The sequence below is a fragment of the Meleagris gallopavo genome, chromosome 1 (genome assembly GCF_905368555.1).
Source record: "Meleagris gallopavo chromosome 1, MGAL_WU_HG_1.1, whole genome shotgun sequence".
Lineage (NCBI taxonomy): Eukaryota > Metazoa > Chordata > Aves > Galliformes > Phasianidae > Meleagris > Meleagris gallopavo.
The window spans coordinates 1,329,361-1,346,016 of record NC_139404.1 but is presented as its reverse complement, the minus strand read 5'-3'; the positions used below and the strand labels follow the sequence as shown (position 1 = coordinate 1,346,016).

Sequence of the window (16,656 nt, the reverse complement as noted above, 5' to 3'; positions counted from 1 at the left end):
TCTGCAGCCTTCCTAGGTTAACCTTCCTGTTGGCTTTCTTTGCCAGGGGTATATGAGGAGTAGCTCTCTGCTGCAAAGCATATTGAGTAGGTTCTATAAGGAAATTGAAGTGGACTGAATTGTGTGTTGAAGAACACGGGAAGAGGGGCAGAAGATAGCTTTGTCTTTCCAGCAGCTGTTAAATCAGCTCAAAGGCTTCATCAGACCATCTCCCACTTGTATTTTTTGGAGACCTGAACTTGGAGGTTTTAGCTTTGCCTAGGGTGAATAATGAATGCATGGAGAGCTTAAGGATGAGAATTAAGCAACAGACTAATATGGGTGCTACTGTTGTGGGTGTATACTACAGGCTACTTGATGGGGAGGTAGAAGTTGGTGAGGCCTTCCACAGACAGCTGGAAGTAGCCTCATGATCCCAGGCACTGGTTCTTCTGGGGGGCTCCAATCATCCTGATATTTGTTGGATGAACAAAACTGCCAGGCACACACAGTCCAGGAGGTTCCAGCAGTGCATGGAAGACACTGGAAGCGTTCTAATGCAAGTGGTGGAGGAGCCAACAAGAAGACGTGCAGCTGGACCAACTGGGAAGAGCTGATTGGAGATGAGAAGGTTGGGGGCAGCCTTAAATGCAGCAACTATGAGATAATGGAGTTCAGGTTCTTAGATGGAAGAGACAAGACAGTAAGTAGGATTACAACCCTTGACTTCAGAAGAGCCAACTTTGACCTCTTCAAGGATCTGCTTGGAGGTATCCCATGGGCTAGAGAACTGGAAGTTAAGGGGACACAAGAATGTTGGCTGACATTCAGGCACCACTTTTTCCAAGCTCAAGACCAGTTAATCCCTAAGAGTAAGAAATAGGGAAAGGTGTCAGGAGAAATGTCTGGATGTGCAAGGAGATCATGGAAAAACTCAGCTGAAGAAGGAAGTCTACAGAATATGGAAAACTGGTCTGGCCACTTGTGAGGAATATAGGAACATTGTCAGGGCATGCAAGAATGCAGCAAGGAAGGCTGAGACCCACTTGGAATTAAATCTTTGTGACGGAACAGCTTATTCTGGATGTCATCTCCAAGCAAGTGGAAGAGAAGGTTATCAGGAGTAGATAACATGGATTCACCAAGGGGAAATCAATGCTCAGCCAACCTGGCAGTTTAGAGAACCTGCTGTAGCAGGACTGAGCTATTTCCAAAGGTTCCTTCCAATCCCTATGATTCTGTGATTCTATGTACTAAAGTGCTTCACTGCAGTGTGTGCCCTAAGTCAACATCTAGGTCAATGGGGCTGGGTGGTGGATTTGTGCTGGGCTCATACATGTGGGATTCAGATGATGTGCAGTCCCAGTCCAGGAAAAAAACTCTCAGACTAAAATAGTGGGAGGTTGCTTATAGAGTTTTCAGTGAGCTGCACTATTCTTATTGCTCTTCCACAACTTGCTTTCTCCTGCAGCTGTGTTAACCCCTTCTTAAGTACCATGAGAAATGGTACTTTTCAGGAAAGAGATCTACAGGCACAAAATAACAGACAGTTCACTCTGACTTCATTAGCAGGCCCTCTTTTAATGCTCTTATTTTTTCTGCAGCCATTGTGGATATTGTGCTGTCACAGACGTGTGGTGTCATCCTCGTAGGAGACCCTCATCAGCAGATTTATTCCTTCCGAGGTGCTGTCAATACCCTCTATACAGTGCCTCATACCCATATCTACTACTTGACCCAGGTAAGAGCCTATGTTCATAGAATCACTAACAACCCATCACTACTGTGCTCACTAAACCATGATGAGAGTCTGCTTTGGGTGGATCACAAATAGAGTGGAAAATGCCCTTCAGAAGGTATCTAGCAGGCCTCTCAAGTTCATAGCCATGGAATATTTGCCTTGCCTGGATTAGTGGTGTGATCTTCAAACTCCACACCCATCGTGCCTCTTACTGGAGTGATCTTCTGGCTTGAAAAATTGGCAGTGGAGTATAGACCTTAGTGAATGGTCCATTTTGAGGACATCTTCTCTTTCTGTTTGAATTCTCAGCTCCTGTTGAGTGTACAGGGGCAGATACCGTCCTTGCTTGTACTACCAGCACTATTTGTCCATGATATCTCCTGCCCTGTTCATTTACCAAGGGCGTAAGTTTCATAAGCAGCATCAGCCAATCTGAGTTTATCCCCCAAGAGAGTTCCTTCTTTCTTTCTGTACACATGATGTTTACATTTCCAGGCTGGGTTATCTAATCTGTTGTTGTTCTAACAGAAAGCACTTCCTGTTTCATTTCTTGGCTTCTTTAGCCATGTGGCTACATGGTTTTCACAGCTAATGTAAAGGAGGCACCTTTAGGACTCTTTGCAGAATAAATCAGATTAAACCAACAAGACAGGGTCTACTGCAGCAAGCTCCTAAGCCAGAGCTGCCATAAAAAAGCCTGTCCTGCAAGCTGCCTTTTCTTTCTTGCACCATGCCAGCCTTGCCAGGGGGCAGCACGCAGGGACAATTACACAGGAGCAGAGACTCTACTCCCTGCCCACAGACAGGGCACTTTCCCCTACTGGGAAAGAGTCTTATTGAAATGGAGAGGCTGAAAACCATCTTTTGCCCTATATGATAGTCCTATCTCACAGCACAGTTCCTATTACCTTTGCTGGAAGAGTGGTTTCTTGGAATAATTTGGGGGGATTTGAGTGCTTTTTCTAAGAGAAATGTTGTCCAAAAGTTTGGTGAGAACTGTATGCTCCATCTGTAATAATGCTGTTGTAGGTTATAACAACTTCTTTCCATGCTGTTTCCTTCACTTTCCCATATAGAGTTTCAGATTTGGTCCTGAAATAGCTTATGTTGGAGCAACCATTCTGGATGTCTGCAAGGGCATCAGGAATAAGACATTAGTGGGTGGAAACCAAGAGGGTAAGTCATATGCTTGCACCACACAGTTCTGTTCAGTGCCCAGGAGTTGCAGACCTGCATCTCTGGAGACATCCAAGGCCAGGCTGGATGTGGCTCTGGGCAGCCTGGGCTGGTGGCTGGCAACCCTTCACACAGGGGAGTTGAAACTAGATGATCATTGTGGTCCTTTTCAACCCAGGCCATTCTATGATTTTGTGATAATAAACAACGCATCTCTGGATTAATCCTGATTTATGAGGATCTTTGTTTTTTAGATACCTACTAACTGGCAGTTTCTTTGTGCAGGTGATATAAGAGGCAACATGGAAGGGAAGATAACAATGCTATCACGAAGCAATTTCACTGTGTTTGAGGATGCTGCAAAGCTTGCTGGAAGAGAGAGGCAGATTAAAATACACATCATTGGGGTAAGGGAAAATTGCCAACACATCTTACACATCCCCAAGCCTGCCAGCACCTGTAGCAACAGCAACACCTTGAAATAGATGTGGTTGATCTTCTGAGTGTAAGCAACTCCTGTGTGTGTGCGTGGCTGCAGAAATTCATGTGTGAACTACAGGGACATTTGAGTCCTCCACATTTCAGAAGCCTCAGAAGAGTCATTCATCTCAATCACACTCCGAAACACAGGGAGTTGTGATTTGAGATGTTGTTCTGCACCTAGAGATGCAAAATAAACTCTGGGCAGTACCTTTACTTGTGTATATTAAGCCAAATTGTTGTGTTGTTTGTTTTTTTTTTAATTGTAGGGGCTTGTGCGTTTTGGCCTGAGCAAAATTTATGATATTTGGAAGCTCAGTCAACCTGCAGACGAACGGGTAAAAGGTGAGTACATAGAATCACAGACAATGTACCCTCACCCTTCTGTCTGTGAGCTTCCCTACAGCAGCACTGGTGTCTCTCTATTTGCTGGGGTGACGGAGAGCTTCTAGGTGTTTTATTTTATATTTCCTCATGCAGTGGTTTGTGGCAAATTGACTTCCCACAGAAACTGTGGGGTCTGTTAAGGAGCCCTCCACAGCATCCTTCTGCAATGCCTTATCTTGACTCCAAGAGACCAATTAACTGATACAAGCAAGTACTTTAGGATGTTTTCCCTTTGATTTGATTCTGTTTTTCAATCCTATTTTGGGATTCATAGAAAGATGGAATATCCTAAGTTGGGAAGGACCCATAAGTATCATTGAGTCCATTCGTTTTTGTTGTTGTTGGGTTTTGCTGTTGTTGTTTTAAATTCTCATTTGTTGCATCCTCTATCACAATTTTTCTTCTCTGTTGGCATCATGTAGGAAATGAGTCATTTATTTAAAATCTGCAGAATTTCATATGCATTGTTGGCAGAAATTCATATGCAGAATTGGCAGAAATTTGTATGCATTGTTATGGAGCAAAGAGAAACAAATGATTACTGCTGCAGATGATTATAGGCATATTATTACTGATCATTGGAACATGAGTTACTGGGAAAACTCCTTGCTGTGTGGGCACAAGGAGGGAATAATGCAGGAAGGGCCCTGGGGCTGTCCCTGAGTTCCTACTCCAGGCTCTGAAGTTCCATTAGAACGTTTTCAGATTGCTCAGAACCTTTTCCCCTTGATTTACAAATTACCCCAGGGATGAAAGGTTTGCAGCCTTTTTAGGAAACTCCTGAGCAACAGAAATGAGTGAGCTCAGTGAATGTTTTCCTGTTGCTCCTTCCTCAAATCCATCAACTTCTATGATCTTTACTGGCCCTTTCAACCCAACCTCTTCTATGATCCTATGGTCTTCTAACCCAACTTCTTCTATGGTTCTGTGGTCTTCAAGGTCTCTTCCAACCCAAGCCACTCTAGAATTCTGTGGTCTTTAAGGTCCCTTTTAACCCAAGCCATTCTATGGTCTTTATGGTCCCTTCCAACCCAACCTCTTCTACGATTCTATGATAATTAAGGTCCTTTCCAGCTGAAGCCATTGTATGATCACAGCAGTGACAGAGCAAGAACTATATCCCAAGCCCTTGCATCCCACACTCACCTTCTCTAATATTTACTCTGAAATTTGATGAGAAATAAAAAAAAAAAAGCACCACTATATGCGCCTGTTAAATAGACATGTATCTGTTACTTTTCCTTCAGCAAACCTTGTGATAAATGACTCCTTTATCAAGAGATGGGAAGAAAACGAGGGCTTCATAGGTTTGAAGGATTATGCAACGCGTGTTGATGACAAAGAGCTGGAAATGAAGATTAGGATAGTGGAGAAGTTCAAGGAGCGGATCCCTGAGTTGGTGCAGAAGATCAAGAGCAGCCATGTGTTGCAGGAAGCTATGGCAGGTGAAGCCAAGCTGTGTCATAAAGAAACAAGTTCAGGTCTTTTCTCAGCACAGCTTCAGTGCTGAATCCACCTCATTCTGCAAAAAGGTTGGAGGAAGTTGGTCTTTTTGGGAGAAAGGAAGTAAGGCAGTAAGGTATATCTGTCCAGGTGTTCAGAATGATGAGCCTACCACCAAAGGGTTGCTTAATGTGGCTTTGCTAGTGGCAAATAAAGCTCTGGGTATTTTGTGCTTGCTGTTGCATCTGCCCTTCAGCTTTCTGGCTTTTTGAGATGGGCAACAAAGCAATGATAGTTCACCAAATAAAGTGTGTTCCTGGTTGGGAGTTGGGGCTGGGGCTCAGGCTGCTGATAGCCAGACATCATCCTTGGCTGGGAAGTTGCCTGTAGCAATCTACATTCTATTAGCAGTGCTGTGCTCCCAGTTCGTGTTTAGGGGGAGGTGAAATGCATGTGGAATCATTGTGAAATTAAAAATATAAATCACTGCAGCAACATGGATAATTTTTCCTTTTTTTAATTTTTTTATTATGTGCTCTGGTTACAGATTACCTAATAGGCACCGTCCACCAAGCCAAAGGCCTGGAGTTTGACACAGTGCTGGTTGCAGACGACTTTGTGGATGTACCATGTCCCAGAGACAATAACCAGAGAAGACCTCAATTCATTATTGGTAAGGGAATACCTGTGTGTGGCACCCATCCTGACCTGAAAATGAGGAAACAAGCATGATGCTGGTGCTTATCTTGCAATTTTGTGCTGTTCTAGAAATCATTTTATCTTGTAGTTCCCTTCTGGCAACACAGAGAGGCCACACTTGGGATAGACACTGCTGTGAGCTGTGTAGCACCTTCCTGGTCTTGCTGTGCTGTTCTAACAAGTCACAGAATCACATAATTCTCTGACAGTTGGAGAAGACCAAGCTTAAGTCCAACACCAACTTATCCCCACCATGCCCACTAACCAATGTTCCTCAGTGCTGCAGCTCCACATTTCTTGAACACCTCCAGGGACAGTGACTCCACCACCTCCTTGGGCAGCCTATTCCAATGCATTACCACTCTGCTGCAGGATTTCTAATCTCCAAGATATCCATTGTCACCCCAGGAAGCCAATAAGTATCATCCCGTAGGCATTTGAAATTAAACATCAGTCTGTATCAGTGGAAAATCATGCAGGAATGCCTTCACTTGACCCTGCCCACAACTTTCTTCCAGGATAATGAATGACAACATAGCCAATTAGAAGCTGTTCATCAAAACTGCCACCAAGGAGCTGGCCCATCAAGGACGATGCATTAATCAGTAGCTTCATGCAGGTCATGCTAACTCCAAAGGTCAACGAGATGTGGTTGGGAGCCCATCTTCTTCTCTCAGAGTTGCACACTTTATGCAGAAACAATTGGATTAGGATATGCTGCGACCTTTGGTGACAGGAGAAGTGAAAGCCACTTGTGTAAGCCACAGCCCCTGAATCAAGACTGCCATTCATTCAACATTTCTGCCTCTGACTCATTGCCTGGCCTTGAGAATGTCATTGAATCTTTCTCTGTCTCAGGATCTGCATAAAAATAATGAACTACTGGAAAAGACCTATCAAACATCAATCTTATGTGCCTCTTTCAAATCCTTTATTAGAAAAAAAAATCTATAGGGGGCAGAGTTTAAGAATCAATTTTAATTTTTAATATTAAGCCTTTCCCAGTGTCTCAGTGCATTGGACTAAATCTCAACCCACATGGTGCCACATTTTGATCAGAATTTGAGAATAGAAATTATTTAGAAAAGTATTCTTATTTATTCCAGTGGCAGCTTCAAGCTCTGATGATGAGTTATCTAATTAGTTAATTTGCTATTTGCAAAGACAGCCAGATAATACATCATACTTTCCAGCCAGAAAACTTCGGTTTTGCATTTCCTCTCCTTCTTAATCAACTTCTGAGTCATTCCTTAGTTTTTCAACCAGAAATCCAAAACATGTCTACAGTTTTTTTCACCCTATTCCAAGCTTTCCAGCCAACAGGAAAAGGCAGGGCTTGTTGGCAGCTCTGTCTGCAAGAACAAGTTTCTTAGGAAAGCTTTTGGTGTCATTTCAGGTATGCCAGCTGAAATTATAGCATGACAGAGCTGTGCATTTATGATCTTTCCTTCTACCTAGGCATGTATCCTGAGGATGAATGGAACCTGCTCTATGTTGCAGTGACACGTGCAAAGAAATGCTTGCTAATGTCACAGTCCCTGGAACACCTTTTGGCATTGGCAGGGGTAAGTGAAATCCTTCTAAAGTGTGCAAAACCTGGAGCAGGGCAACGTGGGGCTCTGATAGCTGCACTTTGTGGCACACTGCTCCAAAGCAAAAGCCATCAATTTGGCTGAGCAGCACTGCCTGATGTGTAACAGAGCAGGCATCTCATCCATCTTCCCTGCAGTGAACAGGAACTCTCAATCAGGTTGCTCAGAGCCTGCTCCAACTTGACCTTGAGTGTCTCCAAGGACATTTGGAGGGTCTTTTTGTGATGGAGGAACTTAAAATAGGATTATAGTGAGATCACCCTAAGGTTCCCTGCTGAGGGTGGACTACGACCTCCTCAATAGCTGAGAACACTCTGTGCACAATTCCCACTGCTCTGCACTGTGCTTTCAGTAGCAAGACACATGGTTGCAGTGGTGCAGTGTTTTTCCCCAATCCTTGGACATTGCCTTCATAGCCTCCCTCCTTTTCTCAGAGCAAGGTTCCCTGTTCAGTTGCAGTGCCCTTACTTTGAATCACAGAATCACAGAATTGTAGGGGTTGGAAGGGAGCTCTAGAGATCATCGAGACCAACCCCCCTGCCAAAGCAGGTTCCCTACACCAGGTCGCACAGGTACGCGTCCAGGCGAGACTTGAATATCTCCAGAGAAGGAGACTCCACAACCTCCCTGGGCAGCCTGTTCCAGTGCTCCGTCACCTCACCGTGAAGAAGTTCTTACACACATTGGTGCAGAACTTCCTGTGCTGCAGCTTATGTCCGTTTCCCCTCGTCCTGTCTCCACGTACCACTGAAAAGAGACTGGCCTCACCACTATGGCCGCCACACCTCAGATATTTATAAACCTGGATCAGGTCCCCTCTCAGTCTTCTTTTCTCAAGGCTAAACAGACCCAGTTCACTCAGCCTTTCTTTATAGGGGAGATGCTCCAGGCCCTTCACCATCTTTGTGGCCCTCCGCTGGACTCTTTCCAAGAGATCCCTGTCTTTTTTGTACCGGGGAGCCCAGAACTGGACACAGTACTCCAGATGAGGCCTTACCAGGGCAGAGTAGAGGGGGAGGATCACCTCCCTCGACCTGCTGGACACGCTCTTTTTAATGCACCCCAGAATGCCATTGGCCTTTTTGGCCACGAGGGCACACTGCTGGCTCATGGCCAACCTGTCGTCCACCTGGACGCCCAGGTCCCTCTCTGCAGAGCTCCTCTCCAGCAGCTCATCCCCCAGCCTGTATCGGTGCATGCAATTATTCCTCCCTAGGTGTAAGACCCTACACTTGCTTTTGTTGAACCTCATCCGGTTTCTTACTGCCCAGCTCTCCAGCCTGTCCAGGTCTCGCTGAATGGCAGCACAGCCTTCAGGCGTGTCAGCCAATCTCCCATCTTCGTATCATCAGCAAACTTGCTGAGGGTGGATGCGCCGCTTTGCTTCCTTCCTTGCCAGCTGCCATTGAGTTCTGCTTGGTTTTGTTGTCACTAGGCACTTTTTGGCAGTATTTTTATAAGCACACCCTGTTGCAAGTCATTTCCCAGGTCATTCAAAAAAACCCCCAAAATTAACTCCAAAAAATCAGCTGTTCCCATATCTCAACTCCCTGTGAGTGTTGTTATATTGTTGTTCTGCTTTTCTTGTCTTCTAGGAGCACTTCCTCCGAGTGGAGCTGATGAGTGCGGCTGTGAAGACCAGAGTTGCTTGTTCTGCACAACAGTGTACACAGACATTGCAATCTGGCACCAGGCTGGTTGTGAAGAAGCTGCCTCTGACTCATGTATGTCCCCTCCAAACGCTGCTGCTTGTTCTTGAGCAAGCAAGCCACAAAAACCTATCAGATCATAGTTTTCAATCATGAGACTTCACAAGCTGCTCTTGCCATGGGATGGGGTCATCATTCTGAGCTATTTCCTGGGGAGGGGACAACTTCAGTGCTAAGTTTCTGTGGAAGTGAGCAAGGAGTGTCCCGTGGCTCAGCCCTTTATTTCTGACCTCTTGAATGCATAATTTTGGGATAATGGTGCAGTTCCTACAGAGTTACTCTGGTCTTGACTATGGTCTCAGGTGGAAGCAGTTTGGGGCTTTTTCTTATGTCATACCCCAGTTTCTCTTGGGGCATCTGCCTCACCCTGCAGAGGCCATCAAACATCCACCTGGGGATGAACAGAGCATGCTTTGTCCCTGCCAGGAGCTGTGTGTGAACTGGCAAGAGGGTGACAATCTGATTTTTGGGTCCAGTTTTGGCTTGAGTTCCACCTTATGGCTTTGGGGTTGATCTTCACCCAGAAAGTGCAGTCATGAAGCACATGGTAAATCCAGTGGGTGTCCATGTCTGGGACAGGAGATAAGAGATGGCTCTGATCCATCAGCAGGGAATATGGGCAGCGATAAGAGCAGGATTCACCCCTTATCATTGCAAAGAGCCATGCACATATATGAGAGGAAATACCAGCTGCCTGGCCATGCATCCTCTTCCTCCCCAAAGAAAACCTGCGAGGAGACATTTGCTTGCAGCTATTAAGCAAACTGTCCCACAGTGGATTTCTTTGCATGGGAGGTGGTAGGAGATACTTTGGGCACATCATTGCACTCTTACCTGCTCCAGTGGGTTGAGCCCAAGGCTGGGAGCAGGAGGCTGCATTCCTCCAGCCTCACTCTTTTCTCAAATCTTCTTCCCCCACAGAGCAATGGCAGCAGGGATATGGGTGGCTACCTTTGCTATTCCTGTGTGCAGAAGCGTTTTGGCACTATGACACCCCTGGCCTTCCTCCCAGCACTTCAGGAAGAGCCCATCGTGCTCTAACGAAGACTTCTAAGTCCCAGAGCCATTGCCTCATCCCAGAGCTGTACTGAGTGCAGGATGACAACTGCTGTCACATCCATGCTCCAAAATCAGGTTGGATTCTTGGGACCAGCTCCGAGAGAAACCGTCCAGGTTGTCTATAAGGAGTGGTGAGACCTTTTCTCAAGCCCTGCAGGAGCTGGTCAGCATGACTGCACAGAAGAATATGCACAACACAAAGTCTATTGGACAAGACTGCTTTTTTTAATTATTTTTTATTATTATTATTATTTTTTTTTTGAGCACTACTCATCCATCCTCTCCATCTCCAGGAAAATATTTTCAGTGACAAAGCTGCTGGGGTTTCCCTGCCTTTTCTATCACTTTGTGCCTCAGGGAAATCCTCACCCAACAAAAGAGGAGCTTGATGCTAAGAAGTACCCAGAAAAACTTGTTATTCCTAGAAAACAAACTTTTTCCCAGAGCCTGTTTCAATGGGGACATTTTCACTGTCAGCTCTGGATCGCTGGGGAAAAAGGAAATCATAATCTCTCCCAGCTGAATGTAAGTCATTTGCCTTACTTGCAGCCAAGAAGTTTCTTCTGGCTTAATTTCTCTTCATAGCAAAACACTGAGGGAAGAGAGGCAGCATTTGAAGAACTGCTTCAATTTAATTCCAGTCTAACACAGCTGATCAGAAAGAAGCCAGAGAACATTTTTAATACAGAGATAAAATTTGTAGCAAAAAAAAAAAAACACCTGCTTTAATGCTTTGTTTTTTTCTCTCCCATTAAGAAGTCTTCCTGAGTTATATTTATTTTTCAGCCATCACAATAGCAGTAGTACTAGCAGGATGGTGGCCCTTCAATCAGAGGGTGGCTTATGCTGCCTGCTTGAAGATAACACCTTGGCTTGTTGTCCCAGAGGCCACGTCATGCACAGATCAAAACTGAAACCAGTTTAGGTAGAAATGTGATCTTAACCTTTAGACTGGAGCCATGAGCAGTGTTCATAGGAGAACACTCCCACATCCTGTTGACTTCCACTGTTATTTGTGGAATAGTAACTATTTTGTTGGCTCTCCTTTTGCTTTTGAAGCAGTGATTCCGGGAAAACTTTCTACTTATCAAAAGTGCAGATAACTTTGCTCAAAACTTGAAAGTTTGAACACAACTGCAAAGCTCTTGCAGACACAAGACCATGGACCACAAGCAATCCCTTCCATCTCTTGTCCAACCATCTCATGGACATCACTAGGACAAGAGAAGTGAGGAAGGAACACATGGGTTGGTTTTCCAGTTGGCTGATGAAGCCCTTTTTGCCTTCCACCTGAGCCAGATGGATGATGATGAACGTCACCTTGCCTTCACCTTTTGCCTCTAGAGGATGGCAGTGCTCATTTAGAGTTTGCAGTGGGTTGCTGCAGCTGCAGCTCTGTATTCAACCACAAGCCACCCATCCTTGTTGTTCAAAGCCAACTTCTACCCATGCAGATTTTTTTGGTGTCCACAATACCCATCAGTGAGGAGCTCTAGTCATGGAATGTCTCCTTTCCTCTGGTTCAGTCCTACCTGGAAGACCACCAGCAAGCCCTGGCTGTTACAGGGATGCATTTCACTCCAAACCAGCTCCTGTCTGTCCCAGCATTCCCACCGTCCTCCCCATCGTTGTGGCTGGCAAGACACCCAGCTAAAGAATCAGCCGCTCTGTGTGTATTTTTACATTACAACATATACCCTTTATATATAAAACATCAGTACAAAACCACCAGTTCTGTAGCAAGGGGGGGTTTAGTGGATAACAACAGATATCATTGCCATGTCCTTGTCTTCAGGCTTTAGCAGTGTTTGTAGCAAATCATTTCCATGTGCAGTCCCCTGCGAGCAGCTGGCATCTGTGCTGAATTTGCCCCCTGAAGATCCCTAAGTGTGGACGAGGAGATGACCTCTGAACTGGTGATGGAGCTGAAGCCCTTTGCTGTGGTTGTTGTTCATGACTGAATGGCTGGAAGAGAGCAGGGAGGGAGTCAAGGTACAGTGGGGGGATACTCACCTGGGTCTCTATTGACCCTAAGCAGTGCTGCTTTCTGTGTTTGGGGGGCAATTTGGGGTTAAAGCACCTCTAAGGATGGGGCTAGTGTCCAGTAGGCCTTGCTCCTAGCCAGGGAATGGTTTTACTTAGGCAGCCTCCTTCAGCCCCAGCACCCAAACTCCATCCTCCGTCCCACAAATGCCCTTTACTGGGGCAAGCAGCCTGGACCATGTTGACTATGGCCTCCCAGTCTGCAAGAGGATGGGCACCATCTATGGGCTCAGGCCACCCCTGCAAGCCCTATTAATGGCCTTTCTCTGTCCCTTGCATCTCATACTGGTAACTTTTCCAGCCCTGCTTTATACTTGCGTACATAGCCTAATTTTGGCTCCCATTTAGGATTTCCGTTGAGTTCTCGCCAACTTGAGTTGCTCATTGAGCCATACAATAGGATAACCACTCACCTCTTGGCACCGGAGTGATCTCATCCACTTGTTCAGGCTGAGAAGAGCAGCTACATGTCCCTGGAGCAAAAATGCTCCCTGCAAAGGCCAGCTGGGGACGTGAGGACATGCCTCATGCCACTGCTACTTGGGGAAGCACTGAGTTTCGAGCATCCCCCTGGCTAGCTGGTCTGGTAGGTACACCAACGTGCTCAGTGCTGGGTGCTCAGCCCATGGGGATGTCACCAGGCGACGACATCTCATCATTCTCTGCTGTGGTATTGGGAGCCACCATGGGGATGGCCGTCATCGCCACCATGTAGTTCTGCTGCGTGTGCCTAGGGATGGGAGAGAAGTGTCAACAGTGCCCACAGGGCATCTCACAGCTTTCAGGAAAGCAATGGGTCTTGTGGACGGGCCACATGGTGCTCAACAAACCTACATTTTCATTCTCCAGTAACAGAATCCCGCAACACCAACAACAAGCAGAATTGAGACCCCTAAGGGAGAAACAAAGCAGATGATGAGCATCTTCCAATGGTTGGCCAAGGGAACAGCTCCACAAACAGTCAAAACTACATCACACACAACTTTTGTAGTGCATTTTCAAGGTATCTTCTTTGCCAAGGGAAGAAATCGGGGTGGTGCATGCTGCCCCTCTTGGAAACATTGCTCTCAAATATGGCATAAACCTCACACAGCTTTTTAGGTTTAAAAAAAACAAAGCAGCTCATTCTTACCATCAACCCAGCAATGCTTACCAATGGAAGAGGCCACAGTCTGGGTGGAAACTGATCAAAAAAAAAAAAAAAAAAAAGAGATTTTAGCTGCAGAGCTAGGAAAGCCTGGGAAATGGTGAGAAATATCAGGGAGAATCTTATTTAAAAGTTGGTGAGAAGGGAAAGAAATGTATTGAAAAAGAGAAAGAGCCCTTGGCTATGGAAACACAGTGGGTTATCTCCTCACCTGCAGCATGGTCTATAGGGATGGTGGGCAGTGGGGTTGTCCCCAGGGCTGTCCCCTCTCCTGGTGTAGGCATCTCTGGTGGTTCAAGCACTGCAGGTGGCACAGGTGTCTCTGGTGATGGCACAGGCACTGCTGCTGAAGTGGTGCTGGTTCCTGCAGGGAGAAATGTAAAAGCTTTTAATTTAGGGCAGCACACTCTTGTCACTACGCAGTGTTGTAATTTGGACGTGGCAAGGGTGATACATCTCAACCACTTTGAAATGGGATAATTCCCTGTAGTTGAGAAGAGGGTAGATGTGGCAGTTAGGGACATGGTTTAGTGGGCATGGTGGGGTTGGGTTGGTGGTTGGACTTGGTGATATTGGAGGTCTTTTCTAACCTTAATGACTGTGATTCTACTCAGGGGCATGGCTTAGTGGGCATGGTGGTGATGGGTTGATGGTCGGTCTGGATGATCTTAGAGGTGTTTTCCAACCTTAGTGATTCTACAGTTCTATGACTGATTCTATTCAATCCTGCAACTGAACTATTTTGCTTCCCACACCACAATAGTTGAGTTTTTGCCACATTCACCTCTTCCTCACCTCTTTGGCTTGTCTTCACTGTTGGGAGCTCAGGGCTTGGGGTTTGCAGAGGTAGAGCCGGGTCCCCTTTGGGTAAACACAACAAAGACAAAATCAACAGCAGCAATACCACCCTAAGTCCTCCTTCACCCCATCCCAATGCATCCCATCCCTGGAGGCACGACCACTTACGGATGCACTGTAGCTCAGTGGACGTCCAGACAGGCTTGCCATGATCGAGGACGCACTGGATGAGGGTGGAGGTGCCAGCTTTGCGTTTGTAGCCCAGCTTGCAGCTGTAACGCAGGCTGGTGTGGAGCAGCTCCGTGTCGCTCGCGTCGATGATCGCATTGGCCACGTCCTTGGGACGGCCACATCGCACTGCTACGGATGGAGCAAATAGAAAGGGAGATGACAACAGGAATGTCAGAGCTGCCTGAATTTTGAGCAGTCCTACGTGGAGCCAGGACTTGGACTCAGTGGTCCTCGTGGGTCCCTACTGGTTCTGTGATTCTTTGGTTCTATGATGTGTGGGCTCTCGAGGAGCAGGAATTGAGGCTGCAGTTATGGCCATCCCATGGAGAGGAGAATGACAGGGAGAGGAGCATGCTGGTAATGGGGGTAGAAGCTCAGTAGGGATGAAAGCATGATGGCAATGAGGAGAGGAACATGATGGCAATAGGGACAGGGATGGAAGCATGGTGGGGGCTGGAGCCACTTCTGGGCATTCCCACCTGCTCCCAGACATTCTCCAACCCACCAGCATGCAACATTCCACTGACAGCAGCACCACGACGCTATGGCATGGGCTGGTGATGGTATCAGGGAGCAGACATTGAGCCAGGAGATCAAAGGATACGGCCAGCTGCTGCTACATGAGTATCCCACACCCTTCCCAAAGACAGGAAAGCCCGGAATGCATGAGATAATATCACAGTTAAACAATGCAGAATCCTCTCTCTGGGAATGGATGCACAACCACTATTAGACACCAGAGAATCCCATCTATGGGAATGCACAACAGCTGTTAAACATTGGAGAATCCCATTAATGGAAACTCACAACCACTATTAGATACTGAAGAATCCCCTCTTTAGGAATGCATAGCCACAATTAGCCCATAAGGGTGCTTTCTGCCCCAAATCATGATCCTGATTGAATCACCACTGCAAGGAATGTCATTTAAAGGAGAGGGCAGAAGCACAATGCCTTCAGGGAATGCTCTTCAGTGCTTGATTTGCTACAGAACACGCTCATTTTCCATCATATTGCGGATTTGGCAGCAAAAAAAAAAAGAAAAGGAGCATTAAGCTATCTCAGAGATTTTTGGCGGGCATGCAGCTTTATTTCCTGCACTTCCATGAAAGTTTTCCAAGCCTCATTGAAAGATTTGAGGCGTCTGCGGGAAACACACAGTGGAAAATCCCATTGAGATCCATCTCCTGGGGATCTCTATGAGGAAATCCCACTGAGATGAATCTCCTGGCAGTCCGTATGATAAATGTGCAGCACAAAATCCCATTCAGATGCCTCTCCTGGAGGTCTCTATGGGGAAATTCCTTTGAGATGCATCTCCTGAGGGTCCTTATAGCTCCATCATGTGGGTTCATGGTGCAGCATCCAGATCCCATGGGTCCTTATGGATTCATGGTGCAGTGCCTGGATCTTATGGGTCCTTATGGGTTCATTGTGCAGCATTCGGATCCTATGGGTCTTTCTGGGTTCATGGTACAGCACTCAAATCCTGTGTGTCCTTATGGATTCATGGTGCAGCATCCAGATCCTATGGGACCTTATGGGTTCATGGTGCAGCATCCAGATCCTATGGGTCCTTATGGGTTTGTGTGTGCAGCACTCGGATTCTATGGATTCTTATGGGTCCGTGGTGCAGTACTGAGATCCTAAAATCACCCCCAGCTTCCACGGATGCTGCTGGGGGAGTGCTGCAGGCACCCAGAGGGGGATAATTGAGGTACACTGTGGGCACCCCATGAACACCACGAGGGGATCCTGGTCCTGCTTGGGTGCTGCGTGGGCACCAAGAGGGGAACCTGGAGTACCTATGTGCAGCAGAGCCACGTGGAGAGCCCCGTGACCCACCCCAGCGCGCAGCGTGGGTCCCCACTCCAATACCCACGAGTAAATCGCAGACACCTGTGGGAGCACGAGTGGGAGACGCGGACACTCCCAGCAGCAAGCCGAGAGCTCTCGCAACGCTCTGCTTACCTCTGTCCGAGGCGCTGTAGGGCAGAAATAGGGCGAGAGCAGCGCAGAGCAGCAGCAGCCGATCCATGGGCGGTGGTCTCGGGCCGGGCGGGGGGGGCTCAGCGCTCCCCGAGGGGTTCCATGCCGACGCCCCTCCGGGATCCGCCGCCGCTGCCGCCGGCCATGGCCTCGCTCTTTCTTCCCTCTTTCGCTTTCGGTTTC

At 46.9% G+C, this 16,656-nt stretch overlaps 2 protein-coding genes across 6 annotated transcripts in view; one reads left to right on the top strand and one right to left on the bottom strand.

Moving 5' to 3' along the window:
- FBH1 (F-box DNA helicase 1) overlaps nucleotides 1-11,993 on the top strand; it is a 25,440-nt gene extending 13,447 nt beyond the window's left edge. For all 5 annotated transcript variants that reach the window (XM_010708663.4, XM_085209990.1, XM_085210062.1 and 2 more), the window contains 9 exons: nucleotides 1,584-1,720; nucleotides 2,797-2,896; nucleotides 3,182-3,303; nucleotides 3,646-3,721; nucleotides 5,011-5,208; nucleotides 5,754-5,879; nucleotides 7,364-7,470; nucleotides 9,093-9,221; nucleotides 10,128-11,993. In XM_010708663.4, the coding sequence (XP_010706965.2) occupies nucleotides 1,584-1,720; nucleotides 2,797-2,896; nucleotides 3,182-3,303; nucleotides 3,646-3,721; nucleotides 5,011-5,208; nucleotides 5,754-5,879; nucleotides 7,364-7,470; nucleotides 9,093-9,221; nucleotides 10,128-10,247 (1,115 nt within the window). In that variant the 3' untranslated portion in view covers nucleotides 10,248-11,993. The remainder of the gene's footprint in view (nucleotides 1-1,583; nucleotides 1,721-2,796; nucleotides 2,897-3,181; nucleotides 3,304-3,645; nucleotides 3,722-5,010; nucleotides 5,209-5,753; nucleotides 5,880-7,363; nucleotides 7,471-9,092; nucleotides 9,222-10,127) is intronic.
- Nucleotides 11,942-16,656, bottom strand: LOC104910273 (uncharacterized). Its single transcript, XM_010708812.4, has 8 exons — nucleotides 16,456-16,656; nucleotides 14,422-14,613; nucleotides 14,251-14,316; nucleotides 13,667-13,819; nucleotides 13,462-13,491; nucleotides 13,143-13,200; nucleotides 12,722-13,038; nucleotides 11,942-12,230 (listed from the first exon to the last, which is right to left on the bottom strand). The coding sequence occupies exons 1-7, from the start codon at nucleotides 16,520-16,522 to the stop codon at nucleotides 12,927-12,929; spliced, it is 678 nt and encodes a 225-aa protein (XP_010707114.2). The 5' UTR covers nucleotides 16,523-16,656; the 3' UTR covers nucleotides 11,942-12,230; nucleotides 12,722-12,926.

What these genes read in the sequence shown, in the direction of transcription:
- LOC104910273 (XM_010708812.4), bottom strand. Translation starts at nt 16,522, where the DNA reads ATGGATCGGCTGCTGCTGCTCTGCGCTGCTCTCGCCCTATTTCTGCCC. An exon ending in CACTGAGCTACAGTGCATCC is followed by an intron (nt 14,317 to 14,421) that starts GTAAGTGGTCGT and finishes GTTTACCCAAAG; the next exon opens with GGGACCCGGCTCTACCTCTG. An exon ending in TGTTACTGGAGAATGAAAAT is followed by an intron (nt 13,039 to 13,142) that starts GTAGGTTTGTTG and finishes TCCCATCCCTAG; the next exon opens with GCACACGCAGCAGAACTACA.